A 24719-nucleotide genomic window follows, 5' to 3' on the forward strand; every position below is an offset into this window, starting at 1 on the left:
GAGGCTTTTTCAGAAATCCTTGAGGCTGAGCAGGAGCAAAGGGGGATAATGTATCTGAAATTGTTGGGAAATGAATAATGTTTTTAAAACATTCTAAGTAATACAAATGGACTAAAACGATTTGAAAAATCCCAGTATTTCAGTGATCAACTCGTTGAACTTGGAGTGGCTAAGAATTACTTAAGAGTGAAAACAATGGAAAGACCATCAAGAGAAAATAATGTTAGGTTTAAATTATACGCAAATTAAAAAGCTTCAGAGTGTTGAAAAGCAAGATAATTGAGTTAAAAAATACATACATATGGCAGACAAAAGTGTGATGTCTTTAATTATGAAAAACTCCTCTCTTGGAACAATAAAAAGGCACACTAAAATAAAAGGAATATTATAATTATTGACAATAATATTAAGTTTTTAAAAATGTTACATTTTTGCTGGGCACCCTTCTGAGGGCTTGTCGTCTATTTTAATCCTCATAGTAACTTTCTTTTAAGTAGTTGCTATCGTTATTATTGTTATTCTATTTTATAGATGAGGAAACAGAGGCACCAGGGAGGTTATGTAAGTTGCCCGTGCTTGCACAGCTAGTAAGTAACTGGTAAATTGTGTACTGTTTCTGAACGCATGACTGTCTTTTTTGATCCCAAGAGTATGGCTCTGGTGTCCATTCTGTTAACCACTATCCTATACTGCTTATAATAGGCAAAGTAAAAGAAAGGAAGTTTTAATAAAGAAGAAATAAAATGACCCAAAAACATTAAGAATTTTCAGTTTCAGTAATGAAACAAATTAAAATAAAAATGAAATATTTTCTCTTATGAACAGAGTGGTGAGAATAAGAAATTTTCGCGGAGTGGTGGTAGGAATGTATTTCTTCCCGTATTTGGAGTGTGTGTCCCATTTGGCGTACTTAGCTACAAGCCCCTGCTGGCGGAAGACTTGGGATGATCTGGGGTCAGTGCTACAGAGCTGAGGCTGGAAGTTCTCTTAGTCGTGGCAGGAGGGAGTGTAACATTGTTTTGGTAACACTTTTGTAAAACTCTGGAGAAGATGTAGCTTGCTCCACAGTCAGGGTTTTGAACTTTAGGTGTGCAGTTGTTTACGTTACTGGCTCTCAGATAGCATAGTGTACAAGGCTGTCCTTTCTCAAAATGAGTAGAGTCTGGCCAGTGACAACTGCTTGTATATATATGATGGAGGGTTTTTAGAGGCTTTCTTTTAAGGAAGTCTCTCTGAAGGGATTGCCACGGTTTCAACTTTGACAATTAATTTTAAATTATAAGTTTATTGTGGCATTATGAAATTTGAGAGAAAATTTCATAAAGCTGTACTCAGTAGCCTCAACTGTTGACAAATGATTCTTGATGTTTAGCTTGATACAAGATGCAGGGAATATAGGTCTACTTCCTTTATTCACATTCAGTAAATGGTTTGGGACAATTAATTTCCAATTGTTTCCCAGTAGAGCAGATTTACTTGTATATTAATGAGGCACAGGTGTTAGGCCCCTGGTGTCTGCGTGCCTGGGAGGCATATTTCAGTTGTTTATCTACTCAGCCATAGGTACTGCAAGGTACTCAAGCTTGCCTTTAACAGTTTTTACAGTGAGGCTTTTTAATTTTTTGATTTTTTTTCAAATTTGCCTGCACCTGTTAAAATTTTAAAACTGATCATGTAGAAAGAAGTTGCAGAGATTTCAATAGTAAATAGCACTAAAAGTTAAAGAAAGGAGTGTTCTATTATATTTAACTACCAGCCTGACATTAAAGAGAAATGGGTTCATTTAAACAGATATTTCATGTGAGAAGCCCATATAAACAGTACACTTTTTTGTTGTGTATTTTTGGGGCAGGTACATCTTTGTCAGTGGCTAAAGGAGTCATATACTTATATTAATGTTCATCATTTTTTTCTTGTTTATTTACTGAACTGTACTACCAGCATTTTACAGGAAATGGAATAGCCTCCATAGACATTATGAATTTCAGTAGCTGGCATAATTATAGCGATCTACATATTCATTAAATCTACAGAAGAACTCTGTCCAAAAAGACAGCCATGCGTTCAGAAACAGTACACAACTAAATATATACGTTTTAAAAGTTGCATTTCTTAGACTTATTTAAAATTAATTTCCTGTAGCACTCCTCTCCAAGCAGAAGAATTTTAACAAAAGGATCCCCATGCTTTGGTTTCTTGCATATAGGAAAGAATGGGAAGAACTATTTGTAAACAACAATTACTTGGCAACAATAAGGCAGAAGGGGATTAATGGGCAGCTGAGAAGCAGCAGGTTCCGCAGCATTTGCTGGAAGGTAAGAAGAAAATATTTATTTACAGTTTGTGGTTGCAGTATATCAACACATTACCTGATGCCCTGGAAGATTACCCATGCAGGGGATCACTGAATTTTCCAAGAGACTTCACTCTCAATTTTTTGGCCATCATGTTTATCTTTCATAGGACATTTACTAATAAGGTTGAACCACCTTAGTCTTGAATAACTGGTGATGGTAAAGGAGGCATTTGAAATAACTGTCTTTTCATCTCATTTGATGGTGCAGAATCCAAAGCAACACCTTTACATTCCCCAGAGGCTTTTTCAGAAATCCTTGAGGCTGAGCAGGAGCAAAGGGGGATTAGCTTTCAGGTTCCTATTATATCAAGTGCTGTCATTTAGCCATCCTCCCTTTCTTCCTCATAAATAGCAGATGGGAAAAGGTTTTTCATATTTCTTTTACTAGAAACAGAAAGTGAAGGGCAGCAAGAAGGAAAAGTAGAAGGAAATTAGGTCAGTCTCCTTCCAATAGAAAGGGCCATTGGTTACCAAATCTAGTAATAATAATCTGCCTTTATCTTTTTAATTGTTTGGAAATACTGTCCCTTTTTGTTCTCTCAAAATGAATGAATTTAGGTTTAGACTCGTTTCTAAAATGACTTCTATTGAAAGTTTTTTAGGGTTTATCTGCATAAATTGAGCATACGGAGTCTGTGCAAGTAAAGACAGTAAGGAACACATGATGTATTAGACAGTTTTAGATTTAATAATTTAGATTTAATAATTAAAATACATTTTTCTTCTGTTAGATGCAGGCAGTAAAGGCAGGAGACCTGCTGCTAGATTATTTGTTTACAAATGTTTAGGCCCCACCCCCATTCCTTGTTGTTTAACTTTCAGTATCCTTCGTTTGCTAAAAATATATCAAGATTTATTTTAATGCTGTATTAAACTAAATTAAATCAAATTTGTCTTTTTAAGAATGCTTGTTATTTTCGTAAGCTGATTGCCAGTTGTAAATTACATTTTCTGCTGTAAAAGGAATGATTTCACTTCTCAGACTTTGTCCTCAGATTGTTCTTGTCTGTCCTTTACCAGCTTGTTTTAAGACAAATCTTAAACCTTGAAATTACTAATTGAACCTTGTGCCTATTAATACTCCCAACACCCCCATTAATATAAGACTGTAAAATGGGAGTTATGCTTGAACCTCAATGAATTTTTCTTGTTCATTTTTAATATAAATCCTGAAGGGAGGTTGATTCCATTTTGTGGTGTGGCTTTTGGGATCTTGTTTTTTGGCCTTTGTTTACTTTTTGAATTGTCCAAATATATATTTCTTAAATATCCCCAAATATAATTTATTGAGGATTAGAATGATGATATGAATATGGAATACCATGAATATGAACATCTCTTTCAGTTTTCTTGAGATCTGTTTGGCATAGTTTCACATTTTACTTATGATTTTTACAAAAGTTTCCATTTTTTTTCTTGACAGCTATTTCTTTGTGTTCTTCCTCAAGATAAAAGCCAGTGGATAAGTAGAATTAAAGAATTAAGAGCATGGTATAGCAACATTAAAGAGATAGTAAGTTGCCCTTTAATTCATGTTTTTTTATGTTTGCTTTAAAGTCCAGTAGCCTCTGATCTCTGCATGTTTTCTTTCTTTCTTTACCAGCACATCACAAACCCGAGGAAGGTTGTTGGCCAGCAAGACTTGATGATCAATAATCCCCTTTCACAAGATGAAGGGGTAAAGTTCTTCTTTATTTATATCTCAACCTCTTTTTCCCATAAGAATATACTTAGGAGATTGGTTATCAATCACCATGAAAGTATTGGTATTTTATACCAACTATTTTGTTTAACCCCAGATACTGTATCACCTAAAACTTGGTGGGAATTATTCCATGCTGTATACATAGTGTGTTGCAGGAAATTTATGATCTGTGTCTGTGGGACGGTACCCCAGAGGAGGAGTCCTAGGGTCTATAAGAACTAAGGGTAAAATAGAGCATAAAGATGAGGGTAGAACTATTTTATCAAGGTTGCAGTGGGAGAGGGGAGGCTGAGGAAAGTCTCCCTTGATGATAAAAATAGAGAAGAATTCACTTGGTTGGACTAACTCCCAGGAAGAAAAGCAACTATTTGTAATGAGTCTATGAAGAAGTTTTTAAAAATCAGCAAGATCAGGCCTGTTTCCACTCATATTCCAGGGGAGACTAGGTATAATTACTACTTTAGAGGTATTGGATAACTTCTTCAATTGCTGTTCTAATTTCTGTTTCCCTGCTAATAGAAATTTTTTTTCTAGTTAATATATGTTAGCATTTCTTTTCCTGATACCTACAATTATTATAATATAGTCTATGATATAACAGCATAAAATGTTAAGAAAGTTTTTAAACTTTGCTTAAATTTACATTTTAAAAACTACATAAAAATCTATTTGATTATAAAACCATCTTTGTAGAAAACGTTAGATGTCTTTCTTAGAGCCTCGGGAAGTCAGTTCAGGTTCAACTTGGGACCAGTTGGCCTGTGGCCCTTCTGTGATCCAAGTAGACTTTGTTGTTGTTGTATGGGTGGTAGCTGGTATATAGTAGTAAAAGTATCATTCACTTTAGGTAGGTAATATAAAAATTTAAAATATGTACAATAATTTCACTGGAAAAGTTGATGTTAGAATGAGGATGTGGTTCCAAGATTAAAGTAGATTTTAATAAAAATTATTCCAATTTTGGGTTTCCTATCTACAATGTGAAATAACTCAAAGAGTAGGATAAATTTAATAATTTAAATCATTAAATTGAGATCATAAAAGCCAAGCAAAAGTGTGAGATTATTTTAAATAGATTGTTCTCCTTATTTCAGAGTCTTTGGAACAAATTCTTCCAGGATAAAGAACTTCGATCAATGATTGAACAAGATGTCAAAAGAACGTATGTAGAAGTATTTACAAGTTACTTTCAATAATTCATATTGGTGTTACCTCTTTGTAATTTTAACAAAATACAAAATCCGTAGAGGAGCCTTGATCGAATGCGTTATTCTACTTGTGTTAATAACAGTGATTTCGGCCAGATTTTGATAATAATGATTATTTCCTATTCTTAAACTATAGGTTTCTGTGTTCCCTTTTTCAAAATAAAATAGTATTTTATCAGTTTTTCAATTTCCAACAATTATTTGAAGTTGTGCTTCTGATTAAGGTTGTATTATGTAGTCATAATATTGGTATTACTAGAAAAATTTATCTCTTGCTTTGAATACCTTTCTAATCAAATCGCTTTCTAAGTGACTGTTATTTTTATCCTCCTTGTTTCTTTTCCTCTTGAAGCCATTCATGTTTGCAGACAACCTCTTCTCTTAACCTACTCAGTATTTACCCTGTGGAAGAGTAGTTTCTTATTTATCATATAGTTAATATCCGCGACTTTTATTTACTGGACCTCGTCTTTCTGGGTCATGTAGTGAGATGCACATGGAATTTGTGTAGGAAGATTTTAGGGTAAGTTCTAGCAACAGAAGTTATAAGCTTGGGCAAACTACTCTCAGTGCACATCTTTCCCCCTCAGTCTTTTTCTGTAAAATGGGGATAATAGTAACTACCCCACAGGATTGTTGTAGATTAATGAGTGTATGTTATAATAGTAGTAAATTAGATACGTACGTTTTAGACTGTAAACCATCATGTAAATTTGAGTAAAGTTAATTTAATCATTAGGATCTAGGATGAGCCAGGCATATGCAGAGTCATGGGTATCTCTAGTGCCTTCTTCCAAGTCCTTCTGCCCCACTTCTAGTTCAGCTCCTTCTAGATCTATTGCAATGCCAAAGCCCCTGGCTCTCTCACGTTCATCTCTTTCCAGGTCCCAAAACCAGAATAATCAGATGACATAGACTGCTATTAAGGTTGTACTAGACATTTAAGAAATGAAATTTTCTATGTTAAAATGAAAATACGTAATAGGAATCATGGATTCAGAGTACAACAAAACCGTAGATACGTCGTAAAGGTAGCAGGTTGTAGGGGTGCGAGGTATGGGATCATTTTGATGAGCTTGAGTTAGCCAGTTAACCCAGGGGTAATGAGTTATTATAGGCAAGCTACTCTCAGAGGTGTTGGGTGGTAGTGCTTGATCCCTCTAGGATATAGTTTCAGAAAGTAGAATGCCATTGTATTGGTGCACAGGAGGTACTCAATAAATAATTATTGAATAAAAAAAGAAACGAATTTCCTTGTCAATCATTTAAGTAAGTAAGTAATCAGTGGCAGTGAAACAGGCCTCAGAAAAACAAAATGCACAGCATATATTGCTAACCAGCTAGTAAAGGCATCTCTTTCTAAAAAATGCTAGGCAGTTATCTTAGAAAACTTGACAGCTTCAGCTTGAAGTGGCTAATAAGAAGGATTAGAATCCATCTCTCTACTGTCATCAAATGGAAATGGACGCATCCTGGCGCTAGGCAGAGTCACATGCTCAGAGGCCATACAGGCCCGACTGGTTAACAGAAATAGCAAACAAGGGAAGAAGAAAATAAACTTGGATAGCCAGACCAAACAGACAGTGGCGTTGGGAGCCTGTTTGTTATTTGGTTACTTAGCTCGAACATTTTTGTGTGGCTGCTTGAGGAAGTGTTGTTTCTTGAAAGACGTATTCTTTTAACTATTTGGTTTTATATTTTCTGTGTATTTTTCTTATAAAAATGTATATGTGGATGTATAACACACACATATGGCTAATTTTTTCTTATAATTTGTCTCCACTAGTATATTTTAATTAAATTGGCAAACTTGAGATTCAGGTAAAGTATCTAGGAGGCTCTCTAGTTGACAGTGTAGCTGGGGGAGGTTACATATGTTCTTCCCTAGAAGGTTTGCCCATGGCTTTCTCCACATTTAGAGTAAGTCTCCTTGCCTTCTCTATATAAATTTTGTGGCAAGAAACTTAGCTTGTAAGGTAAGATTGTCAGTCTTATTTTAAAGTCACCGAATTGCCTAATGATAAAAGCCGAATAGCTTGAATAATTTTACTACTTCAGGTAATACGTTTCTGTTTATAAGGCACTACATGATCTAAAATCCATGGTTCTCAATCCAGTCTGTAAAGCAGTTCATAATGCAATAGGAGAAGAGAAGAAGTGCAACTCCGTGAATGTTATACACTGCTACTTGTTCACTAGCGTCTGTGATAGGAAGTTTGGTTTTTTAAATTTATATTTAGTGAATGTCTGCTATGTTTCAGGCTTATTCTTTGCATTTGGGGAACATAGTGGTGAATAAGACAAGGTCCTGCTCTCACAGCATGTACATGTTAGTGTAGGGGTCAGGGGTGGAGTGAGACAATAAGCATGTCTAACTAAAGAGGGTAATCATAGAGTGGTAATCGCTGTGAAGAAGAGTACAGCAGGGTAATAGGACAGCTGGAGGGATAGCTACTTCAGGAACAGTGGTCTGAAAAGGCAGCTCTGAGAAGGTGGCATTTGAGCTGAGATGTGAAAAATTTTTAAAAATCAGCCATGTACAGATCTAGGGGAAGAACATTCCAGGCAGAGGGAACAGCTGGTGCAAGGTCCCTCAGTGAAAATGAACTCAGTATGTAGAGGAAGAAAAGGAAAGCAGGTATAGCTGGAGGCAAGTGATTTAAGTAGGGAAATCTGAGAGGAGGGCAAATGTCAGACAGGTGGTCATTAGACCATACTAAGGAGTTTAGGTTTTATTCCAATTGCAGTGGAAGCCATTCGAGGATATTGACCAGGGGTGTGATATATATAGAAGGGTAATTCTGGCTGCTGTGCAGTGGGGTGAAGGTTGAGGTAAGAATGGAAGCTGGAAAAGCAGCTAGCTCGGAGCCTAAGGCAGTTTTCTAAGTTATGTTAGTGACTTAGAATAAAGATGTAGGGGCCAGCCCCATGGCCGAGTGGTTAAGTCTGTGCGCTCTGCTGTGGCAGCCCAGGGTTTCACGGGTTTGGATCCTGGGCGTGGACATGGCACTGCTCGTCAGGCCACGTTGAGGTGGCGTCCCACATGACACAACTAGAAGGACGTGTAACTAAGATATACAACTATGTACCGGGGGGATTTGGGGAGATAAAGCAGAAAAAAAGAAAAAAGATTGGCAACAGTTGTTAGCTCATGTCGGGGGTGGGGGGTGGTAGAATAAAGATGTAGTGATAAAGTTGTTAGGAGTAGGTACGTTGAAGATAGACATTTTATATTTTTAAATACAAATTAGGGGGTAATTATATGTAGTTTTCTCACATTAATCAGTCCTTTTCCATTTGTGCTGCTGTGTGTCAGGTCCTTTCTGCCTCCTACCTAAAGTCTGTTACTGGTTTAATTGTTCTCTTACCTAATCTATTACCTTTATTATTAATCTATTACCTTTCTCTCTCAGTCCATTCCACGTGTTACAGCCAGTTTTTCTCAAAACGCATTTCTAGTCATGCTACTTGCCTAATCTAAAACTTTCTATGTTACTCTGTGGTCTGCTGAAGAATGGACTTACCCAGCCTCCCTAACACACACACAGTTCCCTTTTAGGATATCCATTTATGTTTCTGTTACTGAGTTCTAGTTTAATTCCACTGTAGTCTGAGAGCAGACATTTTATGATTTCTGTTCTGTTCAATTTGTTAAGGTGTGTTTTATGGTCCAGAATGTCGCCTGTCTTGGTGAATGTTTTGTGTGAGCTTGAGAAGAATGTACACTTTACCGTTGTGGGATGAAGTAGTCTATAGATGTCCATTATATCCAATTGATTGATGGTGATGTTGAGTTCAACTATGTCCTTACTGATTTTCTGCTTGTCAGATCTGTGCATTTCTGATAGAGTGTTGAAGTTACCAACCACAATAGTGGATTCATTTATTTCTCTTTGCAGTTTTATTAGTTTTTGCCTCACAGTTTGATGCTCTGTGCTGAGGCACATACATGTTAAAGATTTTTATGTCTCCTTGGAGAATTGTCCTCTTTATCATTATGTAATGCCTTTTAAAATCTTTTAATTAGTGTTGGCAGGGTATATTTTTCTCCATCTTTAAAGTGAGTTTCTTGTAAGCAAGATATAGTTGGGTCTTGTTTTTTTTTTTTTTTTTTTAAAGATTTTATTTTTTTCCTTTTTCTCCCCAAAGCCCCCCGGTACATAGTTGTATATTCTTCATTGTGGGTCCTTCCAGCTGTGGCATGTGGGACGCTACCCCAGCGTGGCCCGATGAGCAGTGCCATGTCCGCGCCCAGGACTCTAACCAACAAAACACTGGGCCGCCTGCAGCGGAGCACACGAACCCAACCACTCGGCCACGGGGCCAGCCCCTGTTGGGTCTTGTTTTTTGATCCACTCTGACAGCCTCTCTCAGTTGGTGCATTTAGACCATTGACATTCAAAGTGATTATTGATATAGTTGGATTAATATCTCTCATATTTGTTACTGTATTCTATTTGTTACTCTTGTTCTTTTTTCCTATTTTTTGTCTTCCACCCTTTCTGCCTTTCGCAGTTTTAATTCAGCATTTTATAGTATTCCATTTTGTCTCTTTCTTTACACGTTGATTATACTTCATTTTACTTTTTTTAGTAGTTTCCCTAGAATTTGCTATATATATTTCAGCTAATTCAAATCCACTTTCAAATAGCACTATACCACTTTACAGTGTGAGTACCTTATAATAACAAAATAATCCTAATTCTTCCCTCTGTCCCTTGTATCATTTCTGTCATTCATTTCACTTACATATAAGCATACATAGGCATATATATATGTATGTATGTATATATACACACACAGAAGCATACATAGTTGAATACACTGTTGGTATTATTATTTTGAACAAACTGTTAACTGTTGTAGCGATTAAGTATAAGGAAAATAAGTTTCTATTTTACCTTCACTTATTCCTTCTTATGCTCTTTCTTTATGTAGATCATTTTCTGACCTGTGTTATTTTCCTTTTCTTTAAAGAACTTTTAAAATAATTTCTTGTGAGGCAGGTCTGCTGGCAACAAATTCCCTCAATTTTTGTTTGTCTGAGAAAGTCTTTATTTCTCCTTGACTTTTGAAGGATAATTTCCAAGGATACAGAATTCCAAGTTGGTGTTTTTCTTTCTCGAAACACTTTAAATATTGCACTCCACTTTCTTCTTGCTTTCATGGTTTCTAAGAAGAACTTGGATTTAATTCTTATCTTCGTTCCTCCATAGATAAGATGTTTTTTCCCTCTTTAAGGATTTTTTCTTTACCTTTGATTTTCTGTAGTTTGAAAATGGTATGCCTAGGTGTAGTTCTTTCGGCATTTATCCTCCGTGGTGTTCTCTGAACTTCCTGGATCTGTGGTTTGGTGTTGGACATTAATTTGGGGAATTTCTCAGTCATTAGTATTTCAAATATTTCTTTCTTCTCCTTCTGATATTCCTATTATATGTATGTTATACCTTTAGTAGTTGTCCCACAGTCCTTAGATATTCTGTTCTTTTTTTTCAGTCTTTGTTCTCTTTGCTTTTCACTTTTCAGAGATTCTATACTATTTCCTCTAGTTCAGAGATTCTTTCCTCAGCCATGTCCAGTCTACTAATAAGCCCATCAACGGTATTCTTCACTTCTGTTACAGTATTTTTTCTTTCTAGCATTTCTTTTTTATTTTTCTCTTAGAATTTTCATCTCTCTGCTTACATTGTCCATCTGTTCTTGCATGCTGTCTACTTTATCCGTTAGAGCCCTTAACATATTAATCATAGTTGTTTTAAATTCCTGATCTCATAATTCTAACATCCCTGCTGTGTCTGGTTCTGATGCTTGCTCTGTCTGTTCAAATTGTGCTTTTTGGGTTTTGATATGCCTTGTAATTTTTTCTTGATGGCAAGAATGATGTACTAGCTAAAAGAAACTGCTGTAAATGGGGCTTTAGTGATGTGGTAATAAGGTGAGGGCAGAGGAAAGTGTTCTTTAGTCCTATTATTTGCTCTCAGTATTTTAGTGAGCCTATGCTCCTTGACCGTGAACTTCACAAGTATTTCTCCATTGCCCCCACTCGCCCCCCCTTAGTGGGTCAAGATAGCTAGAGTGGGCTGGAGTTGGGTGTTACCCTTCCCCCAGGTCAATTAGGGTCTAATACTGCAGCAGGTTAGGTGAGGATTAACTAGTTTTCCCTGAGGGCAGACCTTGTTAAGAAGAAGAGAGTGCTCTGTTCAGAATGACTCCTTTTCCTCTCCACCTGCTGGAAGCTGAGAGAATTTTTCTCTGTTATTTGTTCTGGAAACGTGGTTGAGGTATGGGAGGTAAATCTCACAGTACTGTGTGGGCCTCCCTATGACTGGGTCCCCCTGGAGTTTTTATCTCATAGTTGTCCACGCTGAGTGAGCTTCCAGCAATTCATCAAATACAGTTCAGGTTTTCCTGCCCTGGCGCTGGTTCCTGCTGGTGGTTTTGCTTGAGTCTCTTCTCTTCTAAGTTGTGACTCCCTGTACTTGCCTGTCTGTCTCTTCAGTCTTGGGGGCAGCAGATTGCCCTTTGTCCTCCCCTCTCTTATGGATCCAAGAAGAGTTGTTGATTTTTTAGTCTGCTTAGCTTTTTCCTTGTTAATCAGGAGGGAGTAGCAATGTCCAAGCTCCTTGTGCGAAACTTGCCACATGAAATCCCTCCACAATTCCCTTGTAGACCAGGGCTCTGGCATCATTCCCTGAATAGGTTTCGTGCTTTCTGTTTTCCATTCTTTGCGTTACTCGGCCTCTCCTGCTGGAATGCTGCTTCCCGCCACTGCTCCCTGTTGGATTCCTGACAACTCATTCTTCAAGGCCTGAGTTTTCACCACAGTGTTCATGAAGTGTTTTCTAGTCTTTACAATTGGAAATAATTTGTGCCTATTCTTTGTTCTAGTAGAATTTTTGTAATAACTTTTTGATAATATAACTTAATTTTGTTTGGTCTTATATTTATTTAGATCTGCTAATGTATTCAATCTGCCAGTGTATTCAGTGCATTTATATTAGTCTCCTCAGGATGCTAGGCACTGGAGATGCCAAGATAAATATGACGTGGACCCTTAAGAAGCTCAAGGTCTAATAGAGAAAGCAGCCACAAAGAAATAGTTACGATGCAAGACAGCTGATGGTAAAATAGAAACAGTATATGCAGTAGCTCTAGTGTTAGCCAGGTCTCATCTTTCAAACCTCGTGGTAAGCCACTGGAGGGCAGGAACCTAATGTTTTTTTGTTTTTTTTTTTTTAAATATTTTATTTTTTCCTTTTTCTCCCCAAAGCCCCCCGTACATAGTTGTGTATTCTTCGTTGTGGGTTCTTCTAGTTGTGGCATGTGGGACGCTGCCTCAGCGTGGTCTGATGAGCAGTGCCATGTCTGCGCCCAGGATTCGAACTAACAAAACACTGGGCCGCCTGCTGCGGAGTGCGCGAACTTAACCACTCGGCCACGGGGCCAGCCCCAACCTAATGTTTTTTTTGTCTCATTGAGCAGAATCAAGCTGATGCTTAATAAATGCTCATTGATTATAACTCTTATCACTGATGATCAGTGTTGTTTGATTTTAGTAATAACTGTCTCTAACGTTTTTGGTCTTCAGAGACATAGCACACTTAAAAAAAAATACTATCAGCCTTCTAGTCTGAGTTTAAACAAGATAATTTCATCTCATAAGCTGTGTTGTTGCCATAATTATTGAATTTATTTGATCTGAATATGTCACTGTATTAAATATTATCTCTTCTTTCAACTAATTTTAATATTCTTTTATTCTACTAACGTTTTTTTGCCTCAAAGGGTTTTGTATTCATTTCAATTAATTGTTCCTTATCTCAGCCTAATGAGGTTGTTACTGTTCTCATTTTTATTACTGAAAAAACTAATAATCTAAAGGTAAATCAAGGAGCTTCCAATTTGCAGCATTTCTAATTCAGAACTTGAATCGTCCATTCTGAACCAATTTTGCTATGCTTCAAAGACTGTAACATTAAATGAAATTCAGTATTATTTTAAATGATGGGAAATACTGAGTTCAGAATAAAATATCATCCCCATATTAGATGCCAAAGAAGTCTGTTATTTGGTCTGTCAAGGTCTTTTCTAAAAGTATATTTATAGTGTCTGTAACATCATTTGCAAATTAACATATTTGTAAGATATTGCCAAATATTATCATTTTTTTCTTCAAATGTTCTCCCTCTCTCCTGAATTACATGATTAAAAGTCTTTAACTTACTTTTATCATTGAAACTTTGACTATATTTAAAAGTTTATCTCATTGCCTATTGGTTCTGCTAGTCCTCATCTTCAGTTTTTGGTCTGTTATGTTTCTGGTTATTTTAGGGTTATTGCAGTTACCACTTCAGGCAGCTTGTTCATCAGTTATACCGCCTATCTTTCCTACTTGAAACTCCATGACATGGTTAGAACTTTAAAGATCTAATGTTCTCATTTTAATGCTTCCTTTTATTTATAGTTTACATATGGCCATGCTTTAGACATGATCTATTTAAGCAAACTTTTTCTTCTCAGTTTTTTTATCTTATCCTTTGATATTTTGTGGATTCATTAATAATTGCTAAAATTCTCTTTTTGAAACTATAGATGCATTCTGTCCAGTTTGGTTGTCACCAGGCACATGTGACTATTTAAATTTAAATTCATTAAGATTACATAAAGTTAAAAATTAAGTCTTTATTCACAGTAGCCACATTTCAAGTGCTAATGGCTACTGTATAGGGTGGCACAGATGTAGCACGTTTCTAACATTATAGAACATTCTTTTGGGCAGTACTGTGTAGATAATTTCTGTTATGTTTTTGTATAGTGTATGATATATTTTTTATTCAAAGTGAACTTTTAGGTATGGTCTATGCTAATTATTTTCTTTTTATTTCCTTTCTCTGCCCTTAAGAAACCTCCATGAATTTAAATTAAATAAATAAATAAATAAATAAATAATTTATTTATTTTTTTGGTGAGGAAGATTGGCCCTGAGCTAACACCTGTGCCAGTTTTCCTCTGTTTTATATATGGGTTGCCACTACAGCATGTCTTTGTGAGTGGTGTATGTCTGCGCCCAGGATCTGAACCCGTCACCCAGGGCTGCCAAAGCAGAGTGTGCAAAACTTAACCACTACACCACTGGGCCGGCCTCTTGAATTTTTATAGTATACAAGTCTTATCTGAGTTTTGGGTTGATTTAGTTATTATATTACATTGTAGTAGGCAGTTAGAAATTAGACTACTTTGAAATTTTTTTCTATATTAACAATATACAAGTGATTTTACAAAGTTAACTTGTTGATTTTTTTTTTTTTAATTTAAAGTCCATCTTCTCCACAATTCCCATTTTGGGAGAAATACTGCCAGTACTCTGGTTCAACATGGATTGACACACTTTATAAAGTTAAGATGGCCTAAATGTTGGTATCTTTCACACAGTTTCCACTAAGCCCACTTTTTACTTAAATAAAAAACAAATTCCTCAGGGAAGGAAGATTTTACAAGCAATTTTAGAGCAGAATTGATTTTGGTGTGTGTTAATGCAGACAATCTGCCCAGTGTTAAAATGTTAAAGAGAGAAAATAAAAAACCATAGGCTGCCATATTCGTGTGATCACAGCAAAATAGCAGCTTGTATTTATATTTTCAGTCTCCTCGAGGTGGACTGCAGGCGCACGTGAGTGAGGGGTGCTTGGTGTTGTGTTGTGATTTAGTTAACGCAGGCACAGTACCCGCTTGTGCACGCACGACCAGCCCTCACATATGCACTTGTTCACAGCCGAGCAAGTGAAAACTACAACACAAGCCGCTCTCTGAGAGTTGTCGGCAACCTGTGTGTGTGTTTCTTAAATATTAAAAAGGGGGAAAAACAGATTTTCAAGAATACAAGAAACAATTCTTCTATCAAATGGCCTGTAGTCCTTCCTCATTTTACAACATTTAAGGTAAAAACAAAATATTTGATTATTATGGTTTCATATGTATATTTAGAAATAGGTATTTTCCTGTACTTCTCCTGTTTTTAATGTGTGTTCTTCCCATTTCTGTTTCATTTATGCATGCAAATTCTTACCACACTTTTACTCCAATTTGTGGGATATTTTTTAACTTAAAATTCTTTTTTGTTATTTGGGTGGAAACAGGTGTATTCTCGGCAGAGCATACAGGTGTAGTGCTTTGATTAGCATCCTCATGCTCCTAATCTTTGGAATTGGGGAGCAGTGGTACATGGAGTGGCAGCACGTGATAGCACCCTGAGCTACTGACCAGTTGAGTTTTTGCTTTTGAGATCCTTTTTGTTTTAAATTAAGCCAGATTTTTTAGCACCATTTCTAGTTGTGGGTTCACATGTTGATTATGAGAAGCTTAAAAAGTAAAGTCTTGTGCATAATAAAGTGACACTTTATCTTGAAATATTCCCAGGAGGCATAGCCTGTTTTAGTAGTGTACAATGATCTTTTCAGAACTCTCCAACACATGTGGAATTGAAGCTACAGTCATGCAGCAGATAACATTTTAGTCAATAACGGACCGAATATGTGACGGAAGATTAGTACCAGATAGCCTAGGTGTGTAGTAGGCTACCCCATCTAGGCTGTAAGTACACCCTGTGATGTTTGCACAACAATGAAATTGCCTAACAATGCATTTCTCAGAACGTGTCCCTGTCGTTAAGCAAGGCTTAACTGTACTTTGCTACTTGAAGGGTAAATGCTTTGAATTACTTTTAAATTTTTTCTTAATTGTTGAAAAACTTCAAGATAGAGTCTGTATTTCCGCTTGCGACGAAGTCTTGCACTTAAAGTCATACTTTTATCTATTATATTTTTCCCTATTTTTTCACTTTTATGGTATAAATAGATTTTGTCTTGTTTATTTACGTATTTACTTTTTGAGAAGGGAAGCAGTGGGGTAAAGGGCTTACTATGTACCTCAGGGCATTGGAAAACTAGAAAGAACCTTGGCTAAAACCCTCTATTTAGATGGTGACAGATACTACCTCCTGACACCCCAGCCACCTGCCCTTGTCCCACCATGCATTCTTTGATATTTCCTGTCATCCTAACCCTGTGCTTAATCTTCTCCCTTGTATGGTGATTTCAGACTCCCACCTTCCATGTTAGACTCTTGGAGATTTTTCTGATGTCCTCTTAGGCTGGATCCTACTTCTTGTCCTCACAACAGATTCATACTTTCTTTTCTTTGTTTCATTTAAATCAGTGCTCACCTCCAGTTTATGGCCAGTAAATGTTGTATGTTGCTCTTGTCTTGATTAGTTACAAAAACAAATTAAAGACAGCAGAACTCTGGTCTGGCCTTTCTTATGCTTCACCTTCCCACCTTCAGGCCCTGAGCCCCTAGTTTTATTTTCATTTTTCATTGGTTGCTTTGTTTGTAGTTTATACATTTATGCATTCAACGAATACTGCTTGAGAAATTACTACGTACCAGCTACTGTTCTAGAAGTTGAGGATGCTGATAAAGAAAATAGTGCCTCTTCTGTTCTTTGATAGGTCTTGCACATTTTATTGTAATTATCTTCCTTTAAAAATATCTGTAAAATGTCTAGATTTCCCGCCTAGATTTTCTTGAGTGCTTAGTTCTTATGTTTTGTATCTTCATGTTCCTCAGTACCTGGCACCCACAATAGGCATTTGTGTCATTGGTAGTCATCTAGTTAAGTCTTTTTATTTTGCAAACATGGAAAGTTGAAGCTCAGAAAGAATATAGCTTAAGAAAATATAACTTGTTAAAGTGGAAATGGAAATAATACCTGGGACTCCAGGTCTTTCCACTACTTTATAATAATTTATGTTAATCTTGTTTGCCTAGATTTAGTACTTTTTCAATTCAGGAAACATTTCTCGAGTACCTTCTGTATGCAAAGCCCTCTGTGAAGAAATACAAGATGGAAACATGACTCAGTTATCTCAAATCTTTTTCAGAAAGAGGTGGAGATTAAGTAAGTAGATGCTGTTTCTGCCCTCTGGGTTCATATACTCGAATGTGGAGTTTCTCAACTTTGGGAGTATTGACTTTTTGGACCAATTAATCTTTTATTGTGAGAGGCTGTCATGTGCAGTGTAGGATGTTTAGCAGCATCCCCGACCTCTGACTGCTGAATGCTCTGTGAGGGATGCTTTTAAAGTCTTTACAGGGCATTGGGGCATCTTGTTTGACAGAATGGTTCTCCGATACACCGCTTTAGAGCTTTCTGAGGTCTTAACAATGGATTTTACATTCACTCCCTTAGTTTCATCTGTTAACCTTGTTTTTCTGACTCTGTCCTAGATTTGATCTTTGAAGCAGTGCCTCAATGTTAGCATCATTTGCTGACTAGAAAAGCTGAGAATGAGAAAAAGTTTTATTTTCAAAGCCAGCAAGTTCTAGTACCTTTATGTTTAGCAGTTCTTCCTTTTGCTTTTCTCCTCTTTCATTCTTTTTGAAGTAAGAAGTGTAAACCCAGCAGCACCTAACCAGTTTGTTAGGTACATTTTCTATTTTTCATATAACTTGAAGCTGCCATGTTGCCACTACATAATAAGAAACCCTTTTCCTCTATTTTTCCAGTAATATTTTCCTCACTTTCATGTAAGCCCTCACTGGCAGCCTTCTCTTGGGCTGTCTGTCTTTTGCTAACACTCACTTTCATACCGTTTATCTTTCATGGTTGCTCTATGCAAGGTCCTTCTGGCTTCTGTTCAGTCCCATAGACATTTCTACCACATACTTGTGGGTTTTTTAACAGCACCCCAGTTTCAGGTATCAAAACCTGTGGTGGTTGTCTATTGCTACATAATAAATCAACCAAAACTTAGTGACTTGGAAAAATAATAATTTATTATTTCATAATTGCTGGATATCTGGAGTTTAGGAGCAGCTTGGCTAGAAGGTTCTGACTTAGCAGTCTCCTATGCGTGAGATTGCAGTCAGATATCAACTGGAGCTACAGTCGTCTGCAGGCTTGACTAGGGCTGGAGGATGTATATTGGCTCCTCTCCCTGTGGTTCTCTCCATGGGACTGCTTAGCTTTCCTTCACCAGAGGATACTTCCCCCAGAGAAAGCAATCCAAGGAGAAAGGAGAGATGTGTAGAAGAATTTGCAGATGTATTTTCAAAACCATCACAGTCCACGTGAGGCATCTCCAGTCTTCCAGATGACCTTTTTCATTCTATTCAGTTAGAAGGGGAAATGTGTATGAGGCCTGATTGGTGGTGGTGGTGGGGATTGTGTCGTCACACATCACTTCCACTCTTGTCCATTGGCTAGCATTCAGTCACATGGCCACAGTAACTGCAAAGGAAGCTGAGAAATTAAGTCCAGCTGTTTGCCTGCAAAGGAGAGGACACAGATTTGGTTGAATGGGGAGAATGGTGAATATAGATGAAAGATAGGAAGCAGAGGAAGAAAACGTATCTGGTATGTCTGCTTTCATTCTATATCAGATTGTTCCTCTCTGTGGTTTTTGTTTGATTTTTCGGTTCTTCTTTAATAAAGCAATAAACCAGAGTAAGGTATTATAGTTATTTTGGCATTTAATAGTATTCTAGGGAGTTTTCATCAGCTCATTTTAAATTTTGGATGAATGCTTGTTTTGAAATTCTGTTTTTGAAGTATGGGCATAACATCAGTTATTGTTCCTTCAAGTCCTTCTGTGCTTCTCTGTCCTACTGCATGATTGTAAACCTTCACCAAGGGCTTTATTTTTCCCCTTGGGCATCTTATTGAATACTTGCATCTTCAGCAATTCATCTGGGCCCAATGCATTGTCTGTTTTAATACTTCTAATTACCTAATTATGTACTATAATGCGGTGACAAAGCCCTTTATCATTTCACTCTTTTCTTAACCCTTTTCTAGCTTAGGAAATATTCTTTTTGTCTCTTTCTTGTCTGAGGAACTCTTCATTATAGACAGCCCAGGTATTTGCCTGGCTTCCCTTTATTGTCTGTATTATGATAGATCATTGCTCTGTTGAATGTCTTTCCAGTTAACTCCCATCAGGCACCTAGGTTCCTGGTTACTGGGGCTTTAAAGTTGGTGGTGTTGTCCTCCATCCCTCTCTTCCTGATTGATTCCCATATATTGCAGTCACATGAGAAGATATCCAAAAGGCAAATACAATAGTCTGGTTGTCATAAACTACTTTTGTGACAGGATTAGTGGCCATTCTACCATTCATAGATCTTAGATGTCCACAACAAGTGTGCATGATCAAATGTAATGGAAATCAACAAGAATTTTCAAAATTATGGTCATCTAAAAATGATGAAGGGAAATTTTTCTTTATATGTGTATTTTAGATAATAAAGGAAGAAAAAAACAATATAATTATAGTTTTGCCATTTTAAAACCTCTAATAAATTAGTAGATCTAGGCAACGATCATCACAGAAAAAGAGAGAAGCTAACAGTGTGTGCCTGTTGGTGGAAGTACACCATACCAACTGTTCCAGTTTTCTATTGTTGCAACGTAAACCACCCCAATGCTTTGAAAAACCACAGAATTTATGTTTTTGATGAATCTACAAATTGAGCAGGGCTGAGCAAGACAGTTTCTCTCTGTTCCATGTGGTGTTGGCCAGGCCAACTTGAAAGGTAGGCACTGGAATCATCTGCAGGCTTGTTCACTCACATGTCTGGCTGTTGAAGCTGGCTTTCCGCAGGCACCCTCTTTGGAGCTGTGGCTAGAACACCTCCACATGGCCCTCCCACGTAGCTGCTTGATTTTTTAGCAGCGTGGTGTCTGGGTTCCAGCTTCCTGTCCAGATGGAGAACCAGACAAAAGCTGTGTTGCAGCATCACTTACGCTGCATTGTCTTTGTGAGAAGCTAGTCACTAAGGCCAGCACATATTCAAATGGAGGAGAATTAGTCTCCTCTCCACCTTTTTATGGGAGGAGCCTCAAAGAATTTGTGAACATGTGCTGAAACCATCATATCACCCATGAAGAATTGTATTGAAAAGTTGAACCAGAATCTGATGAAGTCTCTAGACCTAACTACCAGTTTATAGGAAATACAGGGGTCATAGGAATGTGTTAAATAACAAAATGGAGAAACAATAAGTAAAATTCAGAACGTGGGAAATTTCTACAGAATAAAGCACATGGTTGCTTTAACCAATACATTGCAAAAAAACAAAAACAAAAACAGAGAGAGGAAGGAACATCTAGGGTAAAGGAGTCTTAAGAGATAAATCAACAAATTGCAGTGTATGGGCATTGATTAGATCCTGATTTGAACAAACTAAATTTTTAGAGGAATTTGGACATTGACTGGAGTTTTGATTTAATTAGTAGATTATTATTTTTATTATAAGTAGTATTACAATGATACTATGATTGTGTTTTCAAATTGAGTCCTTATTTTTTAGAGATACACACTGCAATATTTATAGGTGTACAGATGTCTCAGATTTGCTTCAAAATGCAGAATTAGAGGACAAGTAGATATAAAATAAGAATTGATTGATGATGGAGCTGGGCAATGATATATTGGGTTCAGTCTACTATTGTCTCTTCTTTCTAAATGTTTGAATTTTCCATTACAGATAGTTTGAAAAACTTACAATGAAAACTATATTACCTGTGAATTTTGGTTTATTTCAAGGTGTGAAATAAAACTCACACCAAACTTTTATATCTCTTCGTATTATTTTGCAGTATGTAAAATTTGTCTAAATCCAAGTTCCTTTACACTTGAGACAAAACTGCTGTATTTTAAATATTGGTGAATTAAGTTAAAAATGAAATATCACTCGTTTTTTCCATCAAGTAAAAATCTTAGATGGTGTTAGTCTGAGTCTCACCATGGAATACTTTAATATTACTTGCTCTTTGCTTTTTATCTCTGTTAGACTTTCACCCTCACTTATTTACCATCTCCATTTTCATTTTCTGGCCAAATGCAGAAATTACTTCACTTGGACTTTCATTTTCTGATAATAACAATATTTGTCCTTGGTCCCTCTTTGGTGGGATTTCTTTTCTTTTGCTTTCCCATGAGATATTTCAGCTTGAATGAATTGTAAACCTCTATAATTTTAGTGCTAAACTTTTTTGTCTACCTCATATTTATGAAGTTACTACCGTATCTCCTTTTTGCATGAAGCTGTAGAGTCACTGCTGATTTTCCAAAATCTGAACAATTGTCACATTCAGCTTGGGTCTGTATTCTGTGATTTTTGTTATTGTTTCAAAAGCAGGTTTACCTTTCCAGTGATATTTGGGTTAGACTGATGTTCCCATTACCTTACCTATCCTGAATCAACACCAGATGGCATGGGGTAAAAAAAGCTAAGAAGTGTAATGGATGGCAGGGAAGCTATTTTGAAACTTAAAACATATCATCAAAAACTGATTATTACTATTCCTAGAAAAGCTATTCACTGTGCTTTTACTCTCTCCTATTTCTGATTCTTATAAACAGTATATTTTCTGGTTTGGAGCCTGATAATATGACAATCAAATATTTGTTGTAAGAAATGTTATTATTCAGGTATATTCACCAACCTTATGACTTAGGAGTTTCTTCTATGTAACTCTAAACTCATGGAATTTTACCTAAATGCATGTCTCCAACTCATTTATAACTAATTAGTGAAGCAGTTGGAGAGCACTGATGCCCTGCTAACCACCCAGATTCACTGGGGCAGGTGTTATCCTCTCTGCTTCAGTCCTTACCTGTTAACTTCTGAGTTGGACAGGGTAATCTCCAAAAGCTTTTCAGCTTAAAATTTCTCTGAATGTCGCTTCTCTTTCCAACTTGTGAAATAACATGAACTTTTATTTTTCAGTACCTTTCCCTTTCTTCCTTACTTATTTGATACTATGGATTCTTCGTCAGAATTTATAGAACAAGTCATACTTTTCTAAAAAGGAGGGTATCATGAAACTTCATAAATTGGCACTTTAGCATTGTAAAGTGGAATTGTCGATGGTGTGCTATTGCGTATATGTGCTGTCTGCCTAATACACATTTTCAGTTGATTGGGTATTTGCTAAAAGTAGGTAATTTAAATTATCTACCTGCACTTTAATTCTTGTAGATCTCTAGTTTTTAATCTTACAAGTGGTTAGTGTGCATTTAAATGAAACTATGAATTGGTATGTAATATAATTTATATTTTTAGTAGTTAGGTATTAAATTTTTACTATATAGTTCATGGATATTTGTTACAAAGTGAATGTTGCATTTTTTAGTACTTTCTCCCATAATCCATTCAGACTGCAACAGCTGCACAGAATTTGGTTGAGTCAGTGTGCATAGAAAATTTCCAAAGAATAGTTAAGGAAGGGGACACACAAAGTCATTAAACCTGTGATCTAAATCATAGGAGTGAAGCCTGCTTCAAGACAGGGCTAGATTGTAGTCATCCAGTGGGGATTAGAAGAGGAAACAACTTCACCTCTCAAAAGGATGATTTTATTTTTACTTTGGTGACTAAGTTTTCCCAAAAAATTTCTCTTCAGCAGTTTATTGACTACTTACCTGTCTTTCATCCTGATTACTTTAATTTGGGATATTTGACTTTCTAAGGGCTTTAGCAACTTTCTATTGTCCCAGATAAGTCATTTTAAAAGTAGTTGTGTTTGACATCTTTGTGGAACTTCTTTGGCTTCTAGGATATGTTATTCTTGCTCTGAATTTACTTTAAGGTTAGTTTTCCTCTTCTTTAGGAGCTAAGGTCACTTATGCATAGTCAAACTCCCATGGCTGAGTAGAGACTGTCCCTCCTAAGATTTATGCAGGGTCATCACATTGGTTTATGCAGAGGTGGTTTATGCCCAGATCCATGGGTCGTTTATTACTGGCTCCCAAAAGACAGGCCTCCTTACTGCTACAGTAAAGATCAAATATTTTTGTTTGGGGACAATTGCACATCAAAGGGAATTTCAAACAAAAGTCAAATGAACAGATGAAAATAAGATAGGCTTTAATTTATTTTAAAAATTAGGACCAGAAAAGAGATGCTTCACAAACCACTAGCATAGTGCACCCAGGAACCCAGCCTGGACTGAAGAGAAAGTTATAACTCTCACAGGGAGGCAGAAGAGGATCAGAATAAAACATAAAACAGCTGAGGTCTCCAGAAATAGGAGGCAGTAAACCATTATAATATGAAGAACAACTCTTATTGCTGTTTAAAAGATTCATTAAGGAGAGGTTTTCTGTTTGGAGAATGCCCCATGCCTCCATGCTTGAGCTACTCGTCCTCTGCAGTCTCTCACATATTCTCTTATTCATGTCTTCATCACCTGAAGTACTAGTACTCAAAGACTAATGATGACCTCTCTTTCTGAACATCTGCTACTTGCCAGGCACTGTTCTTGGTGCTTTCACATTATCTCATCTTGATCACAAGATCAGTATCATTATCCCTACTTAATAGATGAGGACGCTAAGCAATCATTTACTCAAGGTTACACAGATAGCAATTATGCAACATGAATTTGAACATAGGCTTTTCTTCTCAGGTTTGTAATTTTTCCATTTCACTTTATTATCATGTCCTCTTAGCTCCTTCCTGTAATCTCTCTTCTTTCAGGCTTATTCCCACTTAGAGTTTCTCAAACACTATTTTCTTTGCTACTTCACTATTCAGAAATGTTGAGTCACTCTTGCTTTTCCCCAGTTGTAAATTCGGCATTCAAAGCTCTTTCCAGACCTGCCACTTTTCTTTCTAATGACTAATTACCATACTACGCTGTGCACTTGGAATAATTATTGCCTGCTGTGCCTTCATATCTTTCCTTCTGATTTGATTACCTTTCCCACTGATGTTCCATGTTCCTCCTCTCCAAAAAGTTCTTGTTCAAACCTTTTGTGATTGAAGTCATTTGACTGTTTACTTCTAGATGGCATTCCTTCATCCCTTGTATATTCGTTGTGTATTGCATTGCTATGTAGTTGCTCTCTGGGTTGTTGCAGTTGTATATTCTTGCATTATAAACAATGATTTAAGCTCCTTTCAAGTGGATACTCGGCCATTTTTCTATTTCACATTACCTCAAAGCACCTGGTAGAATTTTTGATCCAGAAAGCATTTAAGTAATCTGACTAATTTGTTTCATTTGAAGTCTACATTTTAATCAGATAAAGCTAATAGCATGGTCATGTGTAATAATTTAAATTCTGGTACTTGCATCAAAAAGAAAAAGGATAATGATTTCTTAAAAAAGTTGATACTTGAATGATCACGTTCAAGTCCTAAAAACCAAATGGGCTAAAACAAAGCAATTCCCCACCCCAAATAAGTAGGCTGTAATTCACTTTGCTTAAAAACCATCGTGTTCACCACGTGATGACTTTAAGCATATGAAGACATTTGAAATATTTCAGTGTTGAAGGGTATCATTTCTCTCTGGGACATAAATAATAGTTTTTTGTTACTCACCGTTTTTGCCTTAACATATCAGTCCCACCAATGATATAAGTTGCATGACGAATACAGG

The 24719-nt window shown here is 36.5% G+C and overlaps 1 protein-coding gene across 1 annotated transcript in view; it reads left to right on the plus strand.

The window, feature by feature from the left end:
* The window catches only part of TBC1D5 (TBC1 domain family member 5), a 562315-nt gene that overhangs the window by 307700 nt on the left and 229896 nt on the right, over positions 1 to 24719 (plus strand). Inside the window, exons 6-9 of the mRNA XM_046674041.1 lie at positions 2207 to 2315; positions 3780 to 3869; positions 3960 to 4034; positions 5156 to 5223. Coding sequence (XP_046529997.1) covers positions 2207 to 2315; positions 3780 to 3869; positions 3960 to 4034; positions 5156 to 5223 — 342 coding nt within the window. The remainder of the gene's footprint in view (positions 1 to 2206; positions 2316 to 3779; positions 3870 to 3959; positions 4035 to 5155; positions 5224 to 24719) is intronic.

Source organism: Equus quagga, chromosome 1 (genome assembly GCF_021613505.1).
Source record: "Equus quagga isolate Etosha38 chromosome 1, UCLA_HA_Equagga_1.0, whole genome shotgun sequence".
In the NCBI taxonomy this organism is placed as follows: domain Eukaryota; kingdom Metazoa; phylum Chordata; class Mammalia; order Perissodactyla; family Equidae; genus Equus; species Equus quagga.